The sequence below is a fragment of the Chenopodium quinoa genome, unplaced genomic scaffold (genome assembly GCF_001683475.1).
Source record: "Chenopodium quinoa cultivar QQ74 unplaced genomic scaffold, ASM168347v1, whole genome shotgun sequence".
Lineage (NCBI taxonomy): Eukaryota > Viridiplantae > Streptophyta > Magnoliopsida > Caryophyllales > Amaranthaceae > Chenopodium > Chenopodium quinoa.
The window spans coordinates 1,629,716-1,646,096 of NW_018743066.1; the positions used below are offsets into that span (position 1 = coordinate 1,629,716).

The 16,381-nt window shown below is 33.5% G+C and overlaps 2 protein-coding genes and 1 long non-coding RNA gene across 3 annotated transcripts; all 3 read right to left on the reverse strand.

The window, feature by feature from the left end:
* Nucleotides 1–20: 20 nt before the first annotated feature.
* Nucleotides 21–4,314, reverse strand: LOC110731320 (glucan endo-1,3-beta-glucosidase 1-like). The gene is made up of 4 exons (XM_021911172.1): nt 3,944–4,314; nt 2,313–3,614; nt 684–711; nt 21–360 (listed from the first exon to the last, which is right to left on the reverse strand). Exons 1-4 carry the CDS (start codon nt 3,999–4,001, stop codon nt 204–206), a joined length of 1,545 nt encoding a protein of 514 aa, XP_021766864.1. The 5' UTR covers nt 4,002–4,314; the 3' UTR covers nt 21–203.
* Nucleotides 4,315–7,235: 2,921 nt separating this feature from the next.
* Nucleotides 7,236–8,266, reverse strand: LOC110731114. The gene is made up of 3 exons (XR_002513265.1): nt 7,915–8,266; nt 7,639–7,701; nt 7,236–7,512 (listed from the first exon to the last, which is right to left on the reverse strand). It is a non-coding gene; the product is annotated as an uncharacterized LOC110731114 (long non-coding RNA).
* Nucleotides 8,267–10,027: 1,761 nt separating this feature from the next.
* LOC110731321 (5'-adenylylsulfate reductase 1, chloroplastic-like) lies at nt 10,028–13,192 on the reverse strand. The gene is made up of 5 exons (XM_021911173.1): nt 13,102–13,192; nt 12,848–13,018; nt 12,606–12,750; nt 10,737–11,529; nt 10,028–10,641 (listed from the first exon to the last, which is right to left on the reverse strand). Exons 1-5 carry the CDS (start codon nt 13,142–13,144, stop codon nt 10,411–10,413), a joined length of 1,383 nt encoding a protein of 460 aa, XP_021766865.1. The 5' UTR covers nt 13,145–13,192; the 3' UTR covers nt 10,028–10,410.
* Between the last annotated feature and the right edge of the window lie 3,189 nt (nt 13,193–16,381).

The following is a 16,381-nucleotide window of genomic DNA, read 5'->3' on the forward strand; positions in this document are numbered from 1 at the left end:
TACCAAAAACATCACAAGTATAAACTCAGCAAACCTCCAAACGACGCTCCTCTAAAGTTCAGTTAATTCGGCAGGATCATAAATAACTATCCTTACTAATACCATATTACCTACACCATATCGAATAAATTACAACAAGATATTACAGTTGCCCAAAAAATTACCTTCTATCATTATGTACCTAAAGATCCTCAGCTACTTTACTAGAAATATGAGTTGGATAACAGAAACATAATAGTACACAAAGATGTCAGGAAACTATCCATTAAACTTTTTCGATTGCTTCCATAGCTCAAGAATGATCCACTAGTAACTTGAGTTGAATTTACCACCTCTCTTGTGTTATTTCCTTCCTTCTTGCTGCACACGAAGAAATACAATAACACTTGTTAGTAAAAATTCTACTCGTAATTTGTCAATAGAAAATATCATCAAAGTTTCTGACATAGATGGCAAATTGCCCTTTGGTCACTTGTTAAATGAATTTACAGCCAAGGCTCGCTCAGATTGTACAGCCAAGGAAGATATGAGTAAATTTTTATTATTGGATCGAATCACCTCAATTATGTTTTTAGACAGATTTCTTAATAGAACGTCGTTAAAAGCACCCTTCACAAATACCAAATTACTCTCAAGTTGGGAACATTCAATATCAAAGGTAAACCAGATTTCTTTTCACTCACCTTCCAGGAAATATGCAGCTCCCATGACCTACAAAATTTCAGATAAATAGAAATGTATAAGTGCCAAAATAAAAAATGAAAATAATAATAAAAACAAAAAAATACTAGCATAATATTGGACTAGTTACATTGACATTTTCAGTAGCAAGATGCCCAACATATAATAAAACATATTAGGTCATTCCAACTTAACAAAAAGCCAGACTATTTTTGCTGTTTTGCATGATGCACTCCATAAAAGATGCAGTCAGACTCAGACAAATTATAATTGGGCTCCATTTGTCAAGTATTTCCAGTACAAAGCATCAGCAAATTAATACTAGTTTTTTATATTTAAGATTTCCAGATTATGAAAAGGTGTCATCTTTAATCTTTTTTCACCCAATTCCCTCTAAATTGGGCCTCAACTCGGGGGAAATAAAGTTTAAACTTTTAGCAGTTATTCTTCCCCTTTTTAGGCTAGAAAAACTTGCTCTTCTTTTGCAATTGTTCTCACTAATCAAATTCTAGTCCGATAGTTTGGAGACTCTTGTTTGCAAAATTGCAAGTTGCAACCATAACTGTGTGGTTTTCTTAGCAAATGTGTGTTAACTAGGTTACTAAACATGTTCAAGCAATATGTTAAACAATATTATATAAAGTAGAAGACGAGAAATAATAATGGATGGGCATGTTGTATTTTAAGAAAAAATATCGTATGGCGGAACCCACTTTTATATTTTGTCTTTTGTAGTGTTGTTATGCAAATTTGGTTCAAGTTAGGCTAAATGGCTAACAATTATACAAGGGGGCGAAAATCCTACAATGCTCTTATTCTCTCCTTAACTAAAAGCTAACCATAGTTTGGTTCGTTGAGGGCATATTAGTGTTCATTAGCTAACTTTTTAAGGCATAGGACTTTTCCTATGCCCGACTGTTGTTATAGACCCCAACATCTCTCATTTTCTGCATTGTCATCATGCAGCTTATTCTTTAAACTGTCACCCTATTTGGTAAACATAATGTGATAAAGAAAGACTGGAAAAATCAAACAGAATTTCACTGAAGAACAAATGTGCTCATGATGTTAGAAAATCAACATCACTGAAAAGATTCTTCCTTGTTTTTAAATAAAAAGACAGGATTAGCAGCATGAATCATGCTTTAAAAGATTTGAACTATTTTTAGACTTTACACCTACACATTCGTGCTACGAGTGATTTACCGACATAGTTAAAGCCATTTTTTAATCTGTAATAAGACGCCTATAAAAATTAAGCAATAACAAAAGTAATAACCAAAGAGTGTGCCTTCAATTCTTCACCAAGAGGTTATGCATAGTGACTTTATTGTGTTCACTAAACTTTACACTTAACAGTTAACATCTCCCTGCCTTTAATGCATAGAAGAGTGAACTGGTGGCAAACCAAATTCCTATTCCATCCTGTATGCCTTTTGGACTTCAGACAGCAAGGTTATTCAAGCATAAACTTCTTAAAGATAGTGACGAAAATCATGTTTAAAGCCAAAAATAATTTATTAGGTACCTAATGATGGCCTTTCCGGTTAATTTACACACAGGAAAGAATGGAAATATAATATTAGATTTCCTCGTAGAATAAGATGCTGAGATAAAGTGGAAAGACTTACTAGGATCAGAGGTAGTGATCGTGGCAACGCCTTTGAAATCACAGGATCCAGGAGACTTTCCCTCCATCTGGTAGTAGCTATCGAACGCATAAGAAGCATGATTCTGGACATTGTTGGGCGAATAGCAAGATTCTCCTGGCTGAATTTTGCTACAATTAGCCCTTCCAGGACCACATGCCCAGTCTAATGCTGTCTGCAAAGTCTTCGTATCTACCCCTTCCATGGCAATGCAGTAAGTCTGGTTCGTTGTGTCATTAGCCAAGAAAGTCCCACTTCCCGAAACATGTAACAAATATACCGGCGTAGTATTTCCATAAAACAATCCCCAATTGGCTTCAGAGATTGGGGGTGACCTCAGATCCTCATTGAACAACTCATATAGATACACGCTAGATGTGGTCTCAGGGTGAAACGGGGAGCCGGTCTTGTCGAAAACATGCTTGATGAGATTCGAATTGTATGTATCAGCATTGTCCATAGTGGCATAAGGCTCTTTGGAATCCGCCTTAGAAGGCCAGCCAGTCTCACTAACCAGCACTACAACATCCGTGACATTAAGGTTCTTCATAGAGAAATAAGCCGAATCAACCATAGCATCATACACATTAGTGTAATGAAGCAAAGTATTAGGGTCAACCATTTCCTTGGAAGGTGTCAAAGGCTTAAACAAAGCGTTATCCAAAGGCACAACACCTTTGTTCTCCATAAAAACATAGTATGGATACAAGTTCATCATCAAAGGAGATTGAGTCCTAGACAAAAATTTCACAATTGGCAACAAATATTGAGTCATAGAGGTGTTAAAAAACGCCTGAGACGGTGGGAAAGGGTCTAAAATCAGTGAAGCCGAATGTGGAGTTGAAACTTTTATTTGAGAATGAAGATTTGAAGCCACAAGTGCACTATAAAGCGACTCAATAGCAGGCAAAAGCAAAGGGGCAGTTGAAGGCATTGTGGTCAAGACCTCATCACCCACAGCAATGGCAATGATGGTGGTTTCAGGGTAGTAAGCAACCACATTCCGGCCCACCCAAGTCGCGGCAGTGGCATTGGAGGATCCAATAGCAATAAGCTGGTTATTAGGTACACCAATTATGACCCTAATCTTTGTTTTAGCAAGGGCTTTCAACAAATCAGGGTCAGCATCATAGAGCCTCACATGGTTAATCTTCTGTACTTGAAGGAAAGATACCAAATCTGAAGGTGATAAAAAATTTGAAGCATCTGTTCCAATGTTTACACCAATATAGGGTTCATCTTCCCCTTGTTTTTGCTTAATTTCAGCTATTATTTCCCCTTGAGCTGAAATTCATACAGAACATATCACTGTTCATTAGCACAATTCCAAACTGGGTTTCACTCAATTTAGTAAACTAACACATTAATTTGTCTTAAATTCAACTAAAATCATCAAATTCAAAAAAAAATTTCAACTTCAACATAGCAGAATCAAACTGAAAATTGACCAATAAAAACACCACCAGCTAATGGGTGACAAAAACTAGGTTTTAACATACCAATTAAACTATTGAAAACTGAAGAAGCTTAAATTTTCCTTCAAAATGGTGAAAAGGGTATGCAAAAATTGAAGAAAAACGAAGAGGGTAAGAGCCAAAATGTGAGAAAAATACCTGGAAATGGAGAAAAGAGGAAGATGAGTGAAAGAAAGAGGCAGAAAGCAGCCGCCATGAAAGCAAAAGCTTGAGCTTTAGAGCATCATCCTCAGTCTCAAGCTCAGTTACAGAATTATAAGAAGAAGAAGAAGAAGTGTGCATATTAATTCTCTCTCCTCATATTTGGATTTCTTCTTTTTTGAATTGCTATTTTTGAGCAAGTAGTGAAGCTACAGGACATTTGATTGACAGGGATATTTCAGAAAGAAATTATAAATGGAAGTTTATAAAGATTATGCTTAGTAAGTTACTATATTAATTTGGTTAATATTGTTGGTAATCTGTCACTTTTTCTTGCTAGTTTATTCTAGTTCTAGTATCTCTGAGAGATTTTGATGCAAAATTTTGGTAGTATGTGTTTTTATACTAATGGACAAGATAAAATGTGTAGTAGTAAATAGTAATGTAATATCACTTTCTAAGTTTTACATCATTATTTGATGAGAAAAGAAGGAAGAGTCTTGTAGATAAATAAGTTCAATTTTGAAATTGAAAATTAAGCACTTCTTTGCCATTTGGTAATTGGTATACTATGTTCTTTCATGCATGTGGTCAACTTTGCCAATGGTGATAATTAATTCTATCCCGGTCAACTTGATTTAGGAATATTTTGGGTTGACGGGACACATTGGGTCGAAACTGGTCACCTATCGGGTTAAATTTTACAATATAATCTATGATTACCTTTAAAAAAAAAAAACAGTACTATCTCAATTAATCTTTATTGGTTACGCTCACTTTTAGTAAGATTGATATTGAGTGTATGAAGAAAATATTTGTTTGGAATGTGTAAGGAACAGTATAGAGAGAAATCGCTAACCCATACTAACCTTGTAAGGTTGTAAAACGGCAAGATTACTATAGATTTACTACTAATTGCACCTAAGGGTTACTTTGTGTAACTTCCAAAACATGAAGCACAACTCGAAAAATCTTATATTACAAAGTTACTGTGTAGAAAACCCCTGAAATATTGAACCTAATTAAGGATGTCATGTGTTTCATCTCAAATTAGGTTTTCTCATATGCTTTTTCTAAACTTTTAAAGTCAGGCATGATTTGATCTAATATAACTATGATTTAATTGCATTAATAGACTACTACACTAGTTAATGAGATATTGTTGGATGTTTGGATCCATATTGATGAGTTTAAATTGTTCACTGAAAGAGAGTATCTTGCAAGTTAATATGTAGTAAGACTATACAAGTAGGGCCTTTTCTAATAGACTGAAATCAGCTGAACTGAACTGAACTGAATATTTTATAAGAGAAGGAAATTAGGAGTTGAACTAAACTGAATTGAACTGAACTGAAAATAAACGTATGAGAACAGACCCGTACTCTCACCGCAATTTATTACTTTTTTAAAAAAATAGGTAAGATAAATAAATAAAAAAAATAGTACGATGCCCTACTCACAAGAGTTACAACACTAAACCTCATGGATATAAAATATCATTTCTTACCATCTTAACCAATTGTAATTACGTAGTATTATATTTTATTACTTGCTCGGTTGCTCCATTTGCATTTTTTGCACTACTATACTTTGTATTTGTTAAAACCGTACAATTTAAAAAACTTTTTCTAAAAATAAACTAGGGATATAATAAAATTCATAGGGATGCCTTGTAGAAGCAACAAAAATGGGCAGCTGGCAAACAACATATGCCACATTTATCATTGAGCGTAAACAGTAGTTTGCTCAGGCATTGGTTCCTGGATTACACTCTGGGCTCTGGCCATCTTCCACAGAATATTCAAGTTTCTATGGCACTTGTATTTCCCAATTTGACCCTTATAAAAATAAAAACTTGTACAGTATATATATGTATTTAGTGTTTAGAGAGACACGAGGGTCGAAACTCGGAAGTAAAAATTGATCTCAGAATCTCATGTAATCGGGAAGGAAATTCTAACCACTTGAAATATCCTTCACTCTTATATATGCATTTATTATAATTTATAACCATGGTAATTCTAAATACAATATTTCGAACATGAAAAATTAAAGAAAAGGAAAAAAAACATTTTGTTTTATTAATTTGAGATGAACAAAAATTGCAATTGGGTCCATTCATATAAAAACAAAAAAAATGTCCTTTTTTTTTTCTAAAATATCGTGCTTTGAGGACAATGTTTTGTAAATTTGCTGCAGCTTTACGTTGATCATAAAGTATTTATTTTGGGTTTTATGTGAACTTTCCTTTATGCAACTAACATTATACTCCGTATTTAATTTATGTGGTTTCAAAATTCATACAAGTGTTGAGGGCCTTTCAGAATTTATGATTTATTTCTGCTATTGCACGGTGGTCCAATCAAATAATGTTATAATTATCTGCTAAATACTTTTTAATTATAAAGTGATAAAGAAGCAAAAGATATGGTCCAAGAATATATTCTTTCTCAACGTCATCAATAACAAATATACTAAAAGACACACCAGCAATGACACGTGTCATTTTCTGGTGTGTCCTTAGTATATTTTTTTTTAAAAAAAAATAAAAGTATTTAAAAATTGACAAAAAATATACGCAAAATATTTAATTCCAAAAATCGTATAATAATATATTTATTAACTTAAATATCTAACCATATCTTTGCATAAATAAATTCCTATATTAGTGATTACTTTTTTTTTTTGATAAAGGTTGAAAAACTGTGCTTGGCACGGGATCTAACCTAGTAATTACATATTAATTAGTTTAATCAAATGACAAGAAAATTAAGTTTGTACTCCATCATAAGCTAATAAAAGAAGGATTAGCGTTAGCACCAGTACAATAAAAGAAAGAATGTTGGTTAGAAAAACCAATTTGATTAAATCAAATATCTAAGGCTTAATGGAATTATCAGTGATTCAATTATAATTTGTATTTGTTTGGGAATCCAAATGAATTTCACATTTGGACCTGTTATATAATAGCCCATTCAGACTTCGGGTCCAAGTGCAGTTTGGCTCATTTAATGTTGAAGAGGCACATTAGTGTTCAGGCCCAAGTTTTATTATTCACGCTATGAATAGCAATCTATAGACAAAATCACAAGAGATGTTCATTTTGTCCATCTATTTGAGCACATCAGACCGGAATACTGGATTACCTTGGACAACTCTAAAGTTAAAAGTTACGCATTGGCATGTTCGCATGTGTGCTACTCGCACTAGAACAGTTAAATAAAAAATAGAAGGAGTAGTACTTATATGTTTACACTTTCTACCACACAAGAAGACTTGAAATCCTGAATCACGAAAAACGAAAAAATAGAGGCTATGAGTAAAGCATCATACAGTCATACTTCACAAAGTCATTAGTAGCCTCTAAGAATAAGAAAAAGATACAGTTTCTCATTTCTCTTGTATTTAATCCCTTCACAGCGCCAGGAAATTGCATTTGTCACAGTCATGGGTGGCCGCTACACAACTTCCATCTTATAAGCATTCATTTTGATGAACTCACTGAGGATTAAGGCTTCAGTGTATTGAGGGTAAACGAAGTCCATCATTTCATCAAGAAGTTCATACTGAAGGGAAAAGTATTGAAAAGGATGATATCATAAATGCTAGCTATTCAATCAAAGTTTTTGCTCTAACGATTAATATGAGTAATATGTAAAGTCCTGTTTTTAAAGTTTGTTGTTAGTACCTACCACAACAACAAAGTTGTCCCTCAGGGATTCCTCTTCAAATTCTTCGAAATAATGATTGAATACCTGCATACAGAACAGGCAGCTTAAACAGATATCCTCAAGCCGTGATTATAACAGAATTTCCATACACCCGTAAGTTTGTATCCAGAATCAAAACACGAATAGAGTACCAAGGAATCATCAAAGTGCTACAAAACTACACATTTTGCTTTCAAGGTCTGAAGGCTTCAAAACACGAATAGAGTACCAAGGAATCATCAATTAGTTAAAATTTACCTGAACAACGCGATGGAGGAAAAGAAGAAGACTGTTGACCTTATGTTTTGATGATGACTCAAGGAACCTAAGCAAACCTATAACAAGTTTAACCTTCGGTTTTAGCTTTGATTTATGACAGGTTTATGCTAGGAAATTCTTGAGTAAGAAGGGAGCATGAAACAAGATCTAAGCTAGCCATGGAAGGATAAAGAAGTCAATCAAGTCGTGTTCCTTATATAAGGAACTGGAGCTCCAGAATTGAAGCTTCAAAGGAAAGTTCCTTGGGTGAGGAACTGAAGCTTAAGTAGAAGCTTTTCAGAGTATCAAGGGGTCTAATGTATTTTATCTTTACTTTAGGCTACTTGTAATTATGTTACGTACATTGTCAATTGATAGGATTTAAGTGGATTTAATTTTATTTGATAAAGATTTTATTTTCCATATTTTAACTTGTTTTAATTTAATTTCGAAAAATATCTTTTGAGTTAAAATATCTTGTTAGTTAAAAAGATTTTCTGTTTTGATTCTATCTTATTATTTTGGAAAATCTTATTTGGAAAATACTCTTTAAAAAAGGTTGTTTTACTTGGTCAAGGAAGTTGAGAGAAAATAGGAAACAGTAAACCACTTCCTTAAAACGTTTAGCTTGCTGCCCAAGCACCCACGAACTGCACTTCCTAGTTTTATGGAAGTAATGACTTAGTGGGAGTTGAGGCAAACGACAGTGTTTTAACTTCCCTTCTATAGTATAAATAAGATCGGTTTTCAGTTGGAAAATTACACTTGAGCATTACAGTCTTTTAGCTTTTAAAAAGAGTCATAATCCACTTAAGTTCTTGAGTGTCTTTGTACTTAGCAATTTAGAGTTTAATCTTTGAGTTGTATTGGGTTAGAGTTTGGGGAAACTCTAAGAGTGTTTTATTGCTTTGAGTGAAGCAAGGAGAAAGAGAGAGTTTGAGAAGTTCGACTGATTGAGGGATCAGTTGAAGGGAGCTTAAGTTCATAGAGGAACTTGAGTTTAGAGTCTTAATTTCTAATAGGTTGTTTGCCCTGTTATTAGTAAGAATTGAGTTTAAAATCCCTTGTGGTCGTGGTTTTTCTTCTTGATTAGGGCCAAGAAGTTTTCCACGTAAAATCTCTCTTTGCACTTTTAGTTTTTATTCGAGTTCCTTTATAAATTCCGCAAAAATTACCCTAGTTCCTCTACAATATAATTCACCCCTCCCCCCTCTTGTATTGTTCATTCGAGTCAACAAAGACTAGCAACATTGCACTTCTGACGAGAGGCTGCCATCAAATAAAGATTTTTGTGTTGCACAAACATGTATGTTACCCCTTACTCATGTACCACTGGCCCTTGAGAGATGACATCATCCTCTATTCATATATCAAAGAAATTCGTTAGTTTTGTTCCTTGTTCATTCTTTTAAATAATTTATCATGATCACACTTATAAATCGTGTTACACTTATAATAGATTTTACCATAAAAAAAAATAAAAAATATTTCAAAGTACTTAGCAAATGTAACAAGTGTTTTTAAAAAAACTCAGTTTACATCACAAAATCATAAACCAATTTAGAAAATGTTGTCAAAGTCACGAACACCTAGTAATAAACTCACACACTATCACGTGTACCAACGCCATATTTCACAATGCTGTAAAACAAGGGATTGGTCATTTTGGCGGTCTTAGACCACACAATAATTTGAAATGATCAGCATGTTATAAATCATAAATCTAAATAACAAGAAAAGAAGACCGGTTTTTGGACAAGAGTGGTGAAGAAGTGTTCGGCCTAAAGAGAAGTAACATCACCACGAAAATCGCGCCATATTAGAACTCGTCCCTTCACATCTAACAAGAACAATTTCGCTTACCTTATATTTTTCTCCTACAATATGATGTATAAAATTGATGAATGACCGATCGATTTAATATGATCACAAAATTTGAACCACTAATAATAATGTGATCGAAACTAACACACTGGAGTTAATCAATTTCGGGTTAGAGATAACAAACTGTTCCAGTGATTGAATCAGTGCCGGTGCTCAGTGCAGCCAGACAAACTGTTCCATTAGGAAGAGACTAATCAATGTTAAATGAATGAACAAAATTGAAACAACATGCTGATAAACCATTTCCAGATAAAAACTCAGATTTATTTGGTGGAATTTTCTGATACACCAATTGAGATTCTAACACAGCCCTTCACAATGTACATATAGCCTCACCCATTTGAACACCATAATTTTTACCCTATCCCATCAAAAAAAGAAACAGAGATTCAAAAACTATATAAACATGACATCTCCAACTTGCAACTAACAAGTCATAATGTAGCTCACTATTGACTACAAAAGAACCTCCCTTGGAATCATAAGGGGGATCATATCCGGTAAAACTGGACTAGCTTCTCGGGTTATCTTCCGGTTTGCCATCATTCGGTTATGTTTTAGCTTTCTTCTCTGATATCTACGAAATGTATAACAACTGTTTAACGCTGATCATCATCTGAGAGCATTGATGAAAGCCAAAAGTGAATCCACATCCCGGTTTTCTGAAGGGTACTTGATGGGCTGAGATGAGTGTTTTGGGAAGAGAAGGATAGTTGGGAAGCTTCCCAGCTGCAGTTCACTCTTGGCAAACGCCTTCTGATCACCATCGGCCCTGAACTTTCCTACCTTGACACCACTTCCAGCCAATTTGTCAGCCAGCTCTAGGTATGAACCTTCCATTGCCTGTTCAAAAAAAAAAAAAAAATCAGTTAGTATAACCAAAATTCTGCTCAATGGATATCAATGCAGACAGATGCAAAAGAAAATCGGTGCCTAACCTGGCAAAATTGGCACCATGGTGCATAGAGGACGACAACCCATGGGTCTCTCCTGTCTTCCAATCTCATCAAGTTCTCAATTCCAGCTCTAGTCAACGACACTAAGTTATCTGACTCGAAAATGTCAGCAACCTCTACATTTGATTGAGCACTACCATTCTGATTTTCGGAATTTTCTTTAATATTACCCTTGTGAAGGCCACACTCCTTGGCCTTGGCATCTTCCCACCACCACCTTCCTTCCCTCTCGTGCTGTCCAGGCAAAACAGGCCTTGTGCACGGCTCACACCCAATTGAGACGTATCCCTGGGAGTGCAATGAGTTGACAGGCACATTCATAGTCCTAAGGAAGTTCCACACATTGTCACCCTCAACATTGGCAACCGGGTTCCACTTCACAAGGCTACCAACACCACCATCTAAACCCTCGAAAACAGGGTCCACCTGAACAACAGGGACTTCAGAGCGAGTCCCAGGAGACTGGTCCTTCCTTTGCCCAGTAATCCAGGCTCGCAGACCCTTCAAAGCCCTCCTAAGTGGCCTCACCTTCCTTACACGACAGCACTCCTGGTGTCCATCCTCATAGAAAGAGAACAACCCCTTGTTCCTAACTAGACCCTGAACTTCTACTGAATCAGGGAACATGTACTCAATGCGGATGCCATAGTGCTTTTCAACCTCATCGAAAAACCGGTATGTTTCAGGGTTCAATCTTCCAGTGTCCAAGCTGAAGACTCTGAAGGGTCTGCCGGTCAATTTGGCATACTCTATCAAAGCAACATCTTCCGCACCACTGAGGATCAAACAGATACATGTTAAGAGCTAATTAACATACTAAAATCTAGACATTGCTTTATGGAAAAGCATATATATAAAATGTTACAAGATCAAATACAAGCATGAATCTGAAAATCAAATATTTGTGATTCCAAGTTTAAAATTCTTGAAGCTCTTATTAATGTATTCCAATTTGCAACATTGTGTATTAATCACCATTTATGATGTTTTTCACAATATGGATTAATTTGAGATCTTAAACATAATTTCATGAATTTAAAATATTTTAATAATTTACTATCAACACCAATAAATCTGGTTTATAACAAATAATATTACATCAGTGTACCAAATATCAAATAAATTCAATAAATTATCCCAGAAAAATGTAATCAAAATAATAAATTATCCCAGAAAAAGGTAATTAAAATAAGAAAAAAGCTATACATAGCCCTAAGGGCTACATATAAGCATTTAATTTACTTTTGAAAATTGTTTAAATTTAGAAAATCCTGACAAAAACACACTAATTACACCGATTTACGCGTGTTTTTGTCATGAATTCCTAACTTTATACATTTTCCAAGAGTAAATTCAATACTTATATATAGCCATGTATAGCATTACCCTTAAAATAATTGCAATATCACATGATCCTTTCATATCCACCACTAATAAAAAACATTGAACCTTCTCGTAATCCAGTCTACATTCATTCTAGGTCAAAACAGTAATTACACATTTTACACTTTTTTTTTTTGAAAGATACACTTTTTTTATTATATTAAATTAATTTAATTCATTATTTTCTCTGACTAGTTCATATTTGATTAATTTGAACCCTCCAAAAATCCTGTCTATACATTCTAGGGGCAAAACTGTAATTGCACATTTTACACATTTGAACCTTCTAATAATCAAGTCTACATTCATTCCAGGGCAACAAAGTAATTATGGCTTCATTAATTATACAATTTCCCTAATCAATTTACTAAAAATTTAGTAAATTCATCTTAAACAAAGTGAATTAACCATAAAAAATAATAAAAATTAAGACTTTAAATCATTAAAATTAATCAAATAAAATTATACCTAAAAGCAATGGCAATATCATTTCCAAATTTAGCAAGTGCCCTGTCCATAATCTCAAGAGGAGAAGCATTAGCAAGCTCTTTCGCTAACTCCTCGAAATTTTCCTCTTCTTCAACAATTTTCACTTCCTCTTTTACCCCTTCCTCTGTAAATTCAAACCAAGGTCATTTCCGTCATTTCACATTCAAAATTAAATCTCCTTCCAAAACTTTCCAAAAAAAAATCAGAAATTAATAGAATACCAGTCGTAGGAGCGGCGAAGGTGGTTGCAGTGAGTGGCGCAACCGAGTCACTCCGCCGTGACTCGGCGGCGGCTCGTAACGGCTTCACAGCTCGCCTTGTTGATAAATTAATCGTAGCCGTTAAATTATTGAATTGACGATCCAACGGTTGAAATGCACCGACGCTTGGAGCTGCATAACCCACATTAAAATTAAATCAATACAATCAAACAAATGCCGTAGTCATTACGGGTCGATTGGTGTAATAAACTGACCTTTGAGCTCGGATGAAAGAGAAGATGTAAGAGCCAATGCCATATTTGTTATTGAAAATGTTAAGAACGTTTGTTAATGAGGTTTTTTGAGTTTGGGTTGTAAAAAAAGGTTGGAAATTTGATTTGTGAAAATTGTGGTTTGTTTGTTGAAGAAAAGAGAAGAATGAGAGGGACAAATAAATGGGAGGCGAGAAAAGAGGGTGAAAACAGGGTTCATTGAACCTGGACGTAATTTGGGAGGAGAGAAAAAATTTTAAGAGTTTGCTTACGTGGGAGAAAGTTATTGGTTTTTTCTATTTATTAATTATTATAATTATCAAAAATTGAGTTTAAAATAATTCAAGTTTTTGTTTATCACAAAGTCTTATATGTGGCGTGGTCATTTCACATAATCATATAGAAGCCAATTAATTAAGTAATAGAGGGTTACAATGAAGATCAAATGGGATTACTGTAACATATGTAGGTTTTTAAATGAGAACAAGAGATTGCTTTCTTAAATTAGTGGAATTATTCTTTCGTTTTTTAAAACGAAAAAAATAGGGGTTAATCGAATGAACAAATGGGGTTACTTATTTTTAAAACGACTTGAATTCACTCGTATAATGAATTTGAGTTACTTAAATGGACTACATGGGGTTACTCTTATGAAAAAAATTAGGTTACTCATACATATAAATGAAGATTAATCTTATAAATCAATATGGCTACATCGTGTGGCTAGCCACATACAAGACTTGCCCGTGTTATAAAATTATAAATACATTAGGAGTACAAGTATATGTATAGGTAATAGGTTGTAAACCTTGTACCATATAGTCCTTATGTTATACCTAGTTCGTAAAGATGTAAATTGTTTTACAATTTTTTACGTAAAATAATATGTGGAGAGTATAATCAACATTAATTTATGAATAGTGCATAAAGTACAATTGAATCAATTATTCAACAAAAATAATTCCAGTTAAGTAAAAATAAGTTCAGTTCAGTAACTTTCACTACGTGAAAAAACACATTTGGCACCGATTCAAACCCGGCCTAAGGCACCGATTTGAACCCGTGCCTATGTGGGGGGTGCCAAATACCCCTATTTGGCACCGGTTCAAAACCGGTGCCATAAACAGGTTTTGGCACCGGTTAACCGGTGCCAAAAATACTAAAAAAATATATTTATCCTCCTTTTGGCACCGGTTAACCGGTGCCAAAAATGTCCAAAATTTTAATTTTAATTATTTTTTTGGTTTTTTTTTCACTTACCAATAAAACCAACTGAAAAAAATAACAATTCACAACAAAAATCGAATTGGTTTCAGTATATATAATCCAAAATTTACAATAAATAATGAAATCCAAAATTTACAATATATAATGAAATCCAAAATTACAATGTAGATCAATTACAACTAACATTATAAATAAATAAAAAAAATTACATTATAAATCATAAAAAAAATTACAACATGAACATATCAATATTCTTGCATAATCTGTACACACTAATTAAAACAGAAAAAAAAATTGGTAAAAATAAGCTTAAGAATATATAAAATTTATCAAAAATTCGTTTTAAAAAAAGAAATCAAAAAATAGAAAAATTGTCAAAAACGAAAAAAAAAAACCAAAATTATCAAAATATAAAATACAAAAATAGAAATTGAAATTGAAATATAAAAAATTATCAAAAACGAAAAAAAAAAGAAACCAAAATTATCAAAATATAAAACAAAAATTGAAATCGAAATATAAAAAAAAAAACAAAATTGAAATCGAAATATAAAAAAAAACCAAAATTGAAATCGAAAAAAAGAAACCAAAAATTCGAAAAAAAAAATCAAAATCAGGAAAAAAAAAACAAATACAAAAAAAAATGGAAAAAAAAAAAACCAAAATCCAAAGTAAAAGACAAATTAAAATCGAAACCCTAAAAACGAAATCCAAAATAAAAACCAAAACCAAAATCAAAATCAAAAATCAAAATCAAAAACAAAAAAAAAACCAAAATTGAAATTGTAAAAAAGAAACCAAAAATTCGAAAAAAAACAAAATCAAAATCGGAAAAAAAAACAAATAGGAAAAAAAACCAAAATCCAAAATAAAAGGCAAATTAAAATCGAAACCCTAAAAACGAAATCCAAAATCAAAAACCAAAATCAAAATCAAAAACCAAAATTGGAGAATCGAAAACAAAACCAAAATTGGTGAATCGAAAACAAAAACAATTAAAATCGAAAAAAAAAGCTAGAACTTGAAAAAAAATCCCAGAAATTGTTGTTGATGTTGATGCCGGTGGTGGTGCTCGAACTTTGTGGTGGTGGCGGCGGCTGTTGTTGCTTTGTGGTGGTGCTCGAGCTTAGGTTGTTGCATATGAGAGGAGATCGAAGGGAGTTGAAAGATTAAAGAAGAACGAATAGAGAGAGAGAGGAGAGGAGATCGAAGGAGATGAAATTAAAGAAGAAAGAAGAACGAAGAGAGAGAGAGGAGAGAGAAGGAGGAGGAGAGAGAAGGAAAGGAGATGAAATGGGGGAATGGAGGCGGAGAGAAGGAGGAGAGATAAGGAGATCGTTTAGGGTTTTAATTTCCCGTTTTTCCTAAAAACCTTGGACCGGTTCAGTGGCACTGGTTCAAACCGGTGCCCTTTGTATTTTTGGCACCGGTTTGATCTGAACCGGTGCCATTACTCTGGGTCTAAAATCCCGCCCATTTTTAGGGCGGTTTTTGGCACCGGTTTTGTCTGAACCGGTGCCATTTGGGGGTTGCCTTTTTGTATTTTTCTACTAGTGTTTAAAGAAGAGTTATAATAGAAAATCAGTAAAAATAATTCCAGTTAAGCACAAATAATTTCAGCTCGATAAAAATAACTTCAGCTCAATAAAAATAATTTTTGTTCAACAAAAATAAGGTGAAGCGAACCGGGCCTAAAATTTCTTATCTTTTTACTTAAAAAAAAGGGTAAATTATGTACAAAATCTTTTAAGATATTTTTCAAAAACAAAATCCTTAAGAATAACAAGAGTTTAAATTGAAAATATTAAGCTAGATTAATTGTGATTTTATCATACATTTATGAATTAATACAATAATCAACTTAATTATGGAGTACTAATTTGGTGATTTTTTAAAAAATGGTGTTTGATATTTGGCAATTATGGTTATTTTGATTTTAAGTGTATGTAACAATATTGATGCTAGGATGTATATAGCTTTGAATGGGGCATGAAGGGAGTGATAATGAACCCAAGAATCAAGTTCAAATTTGGTAGTTTTGCTCTCAATTATTGCA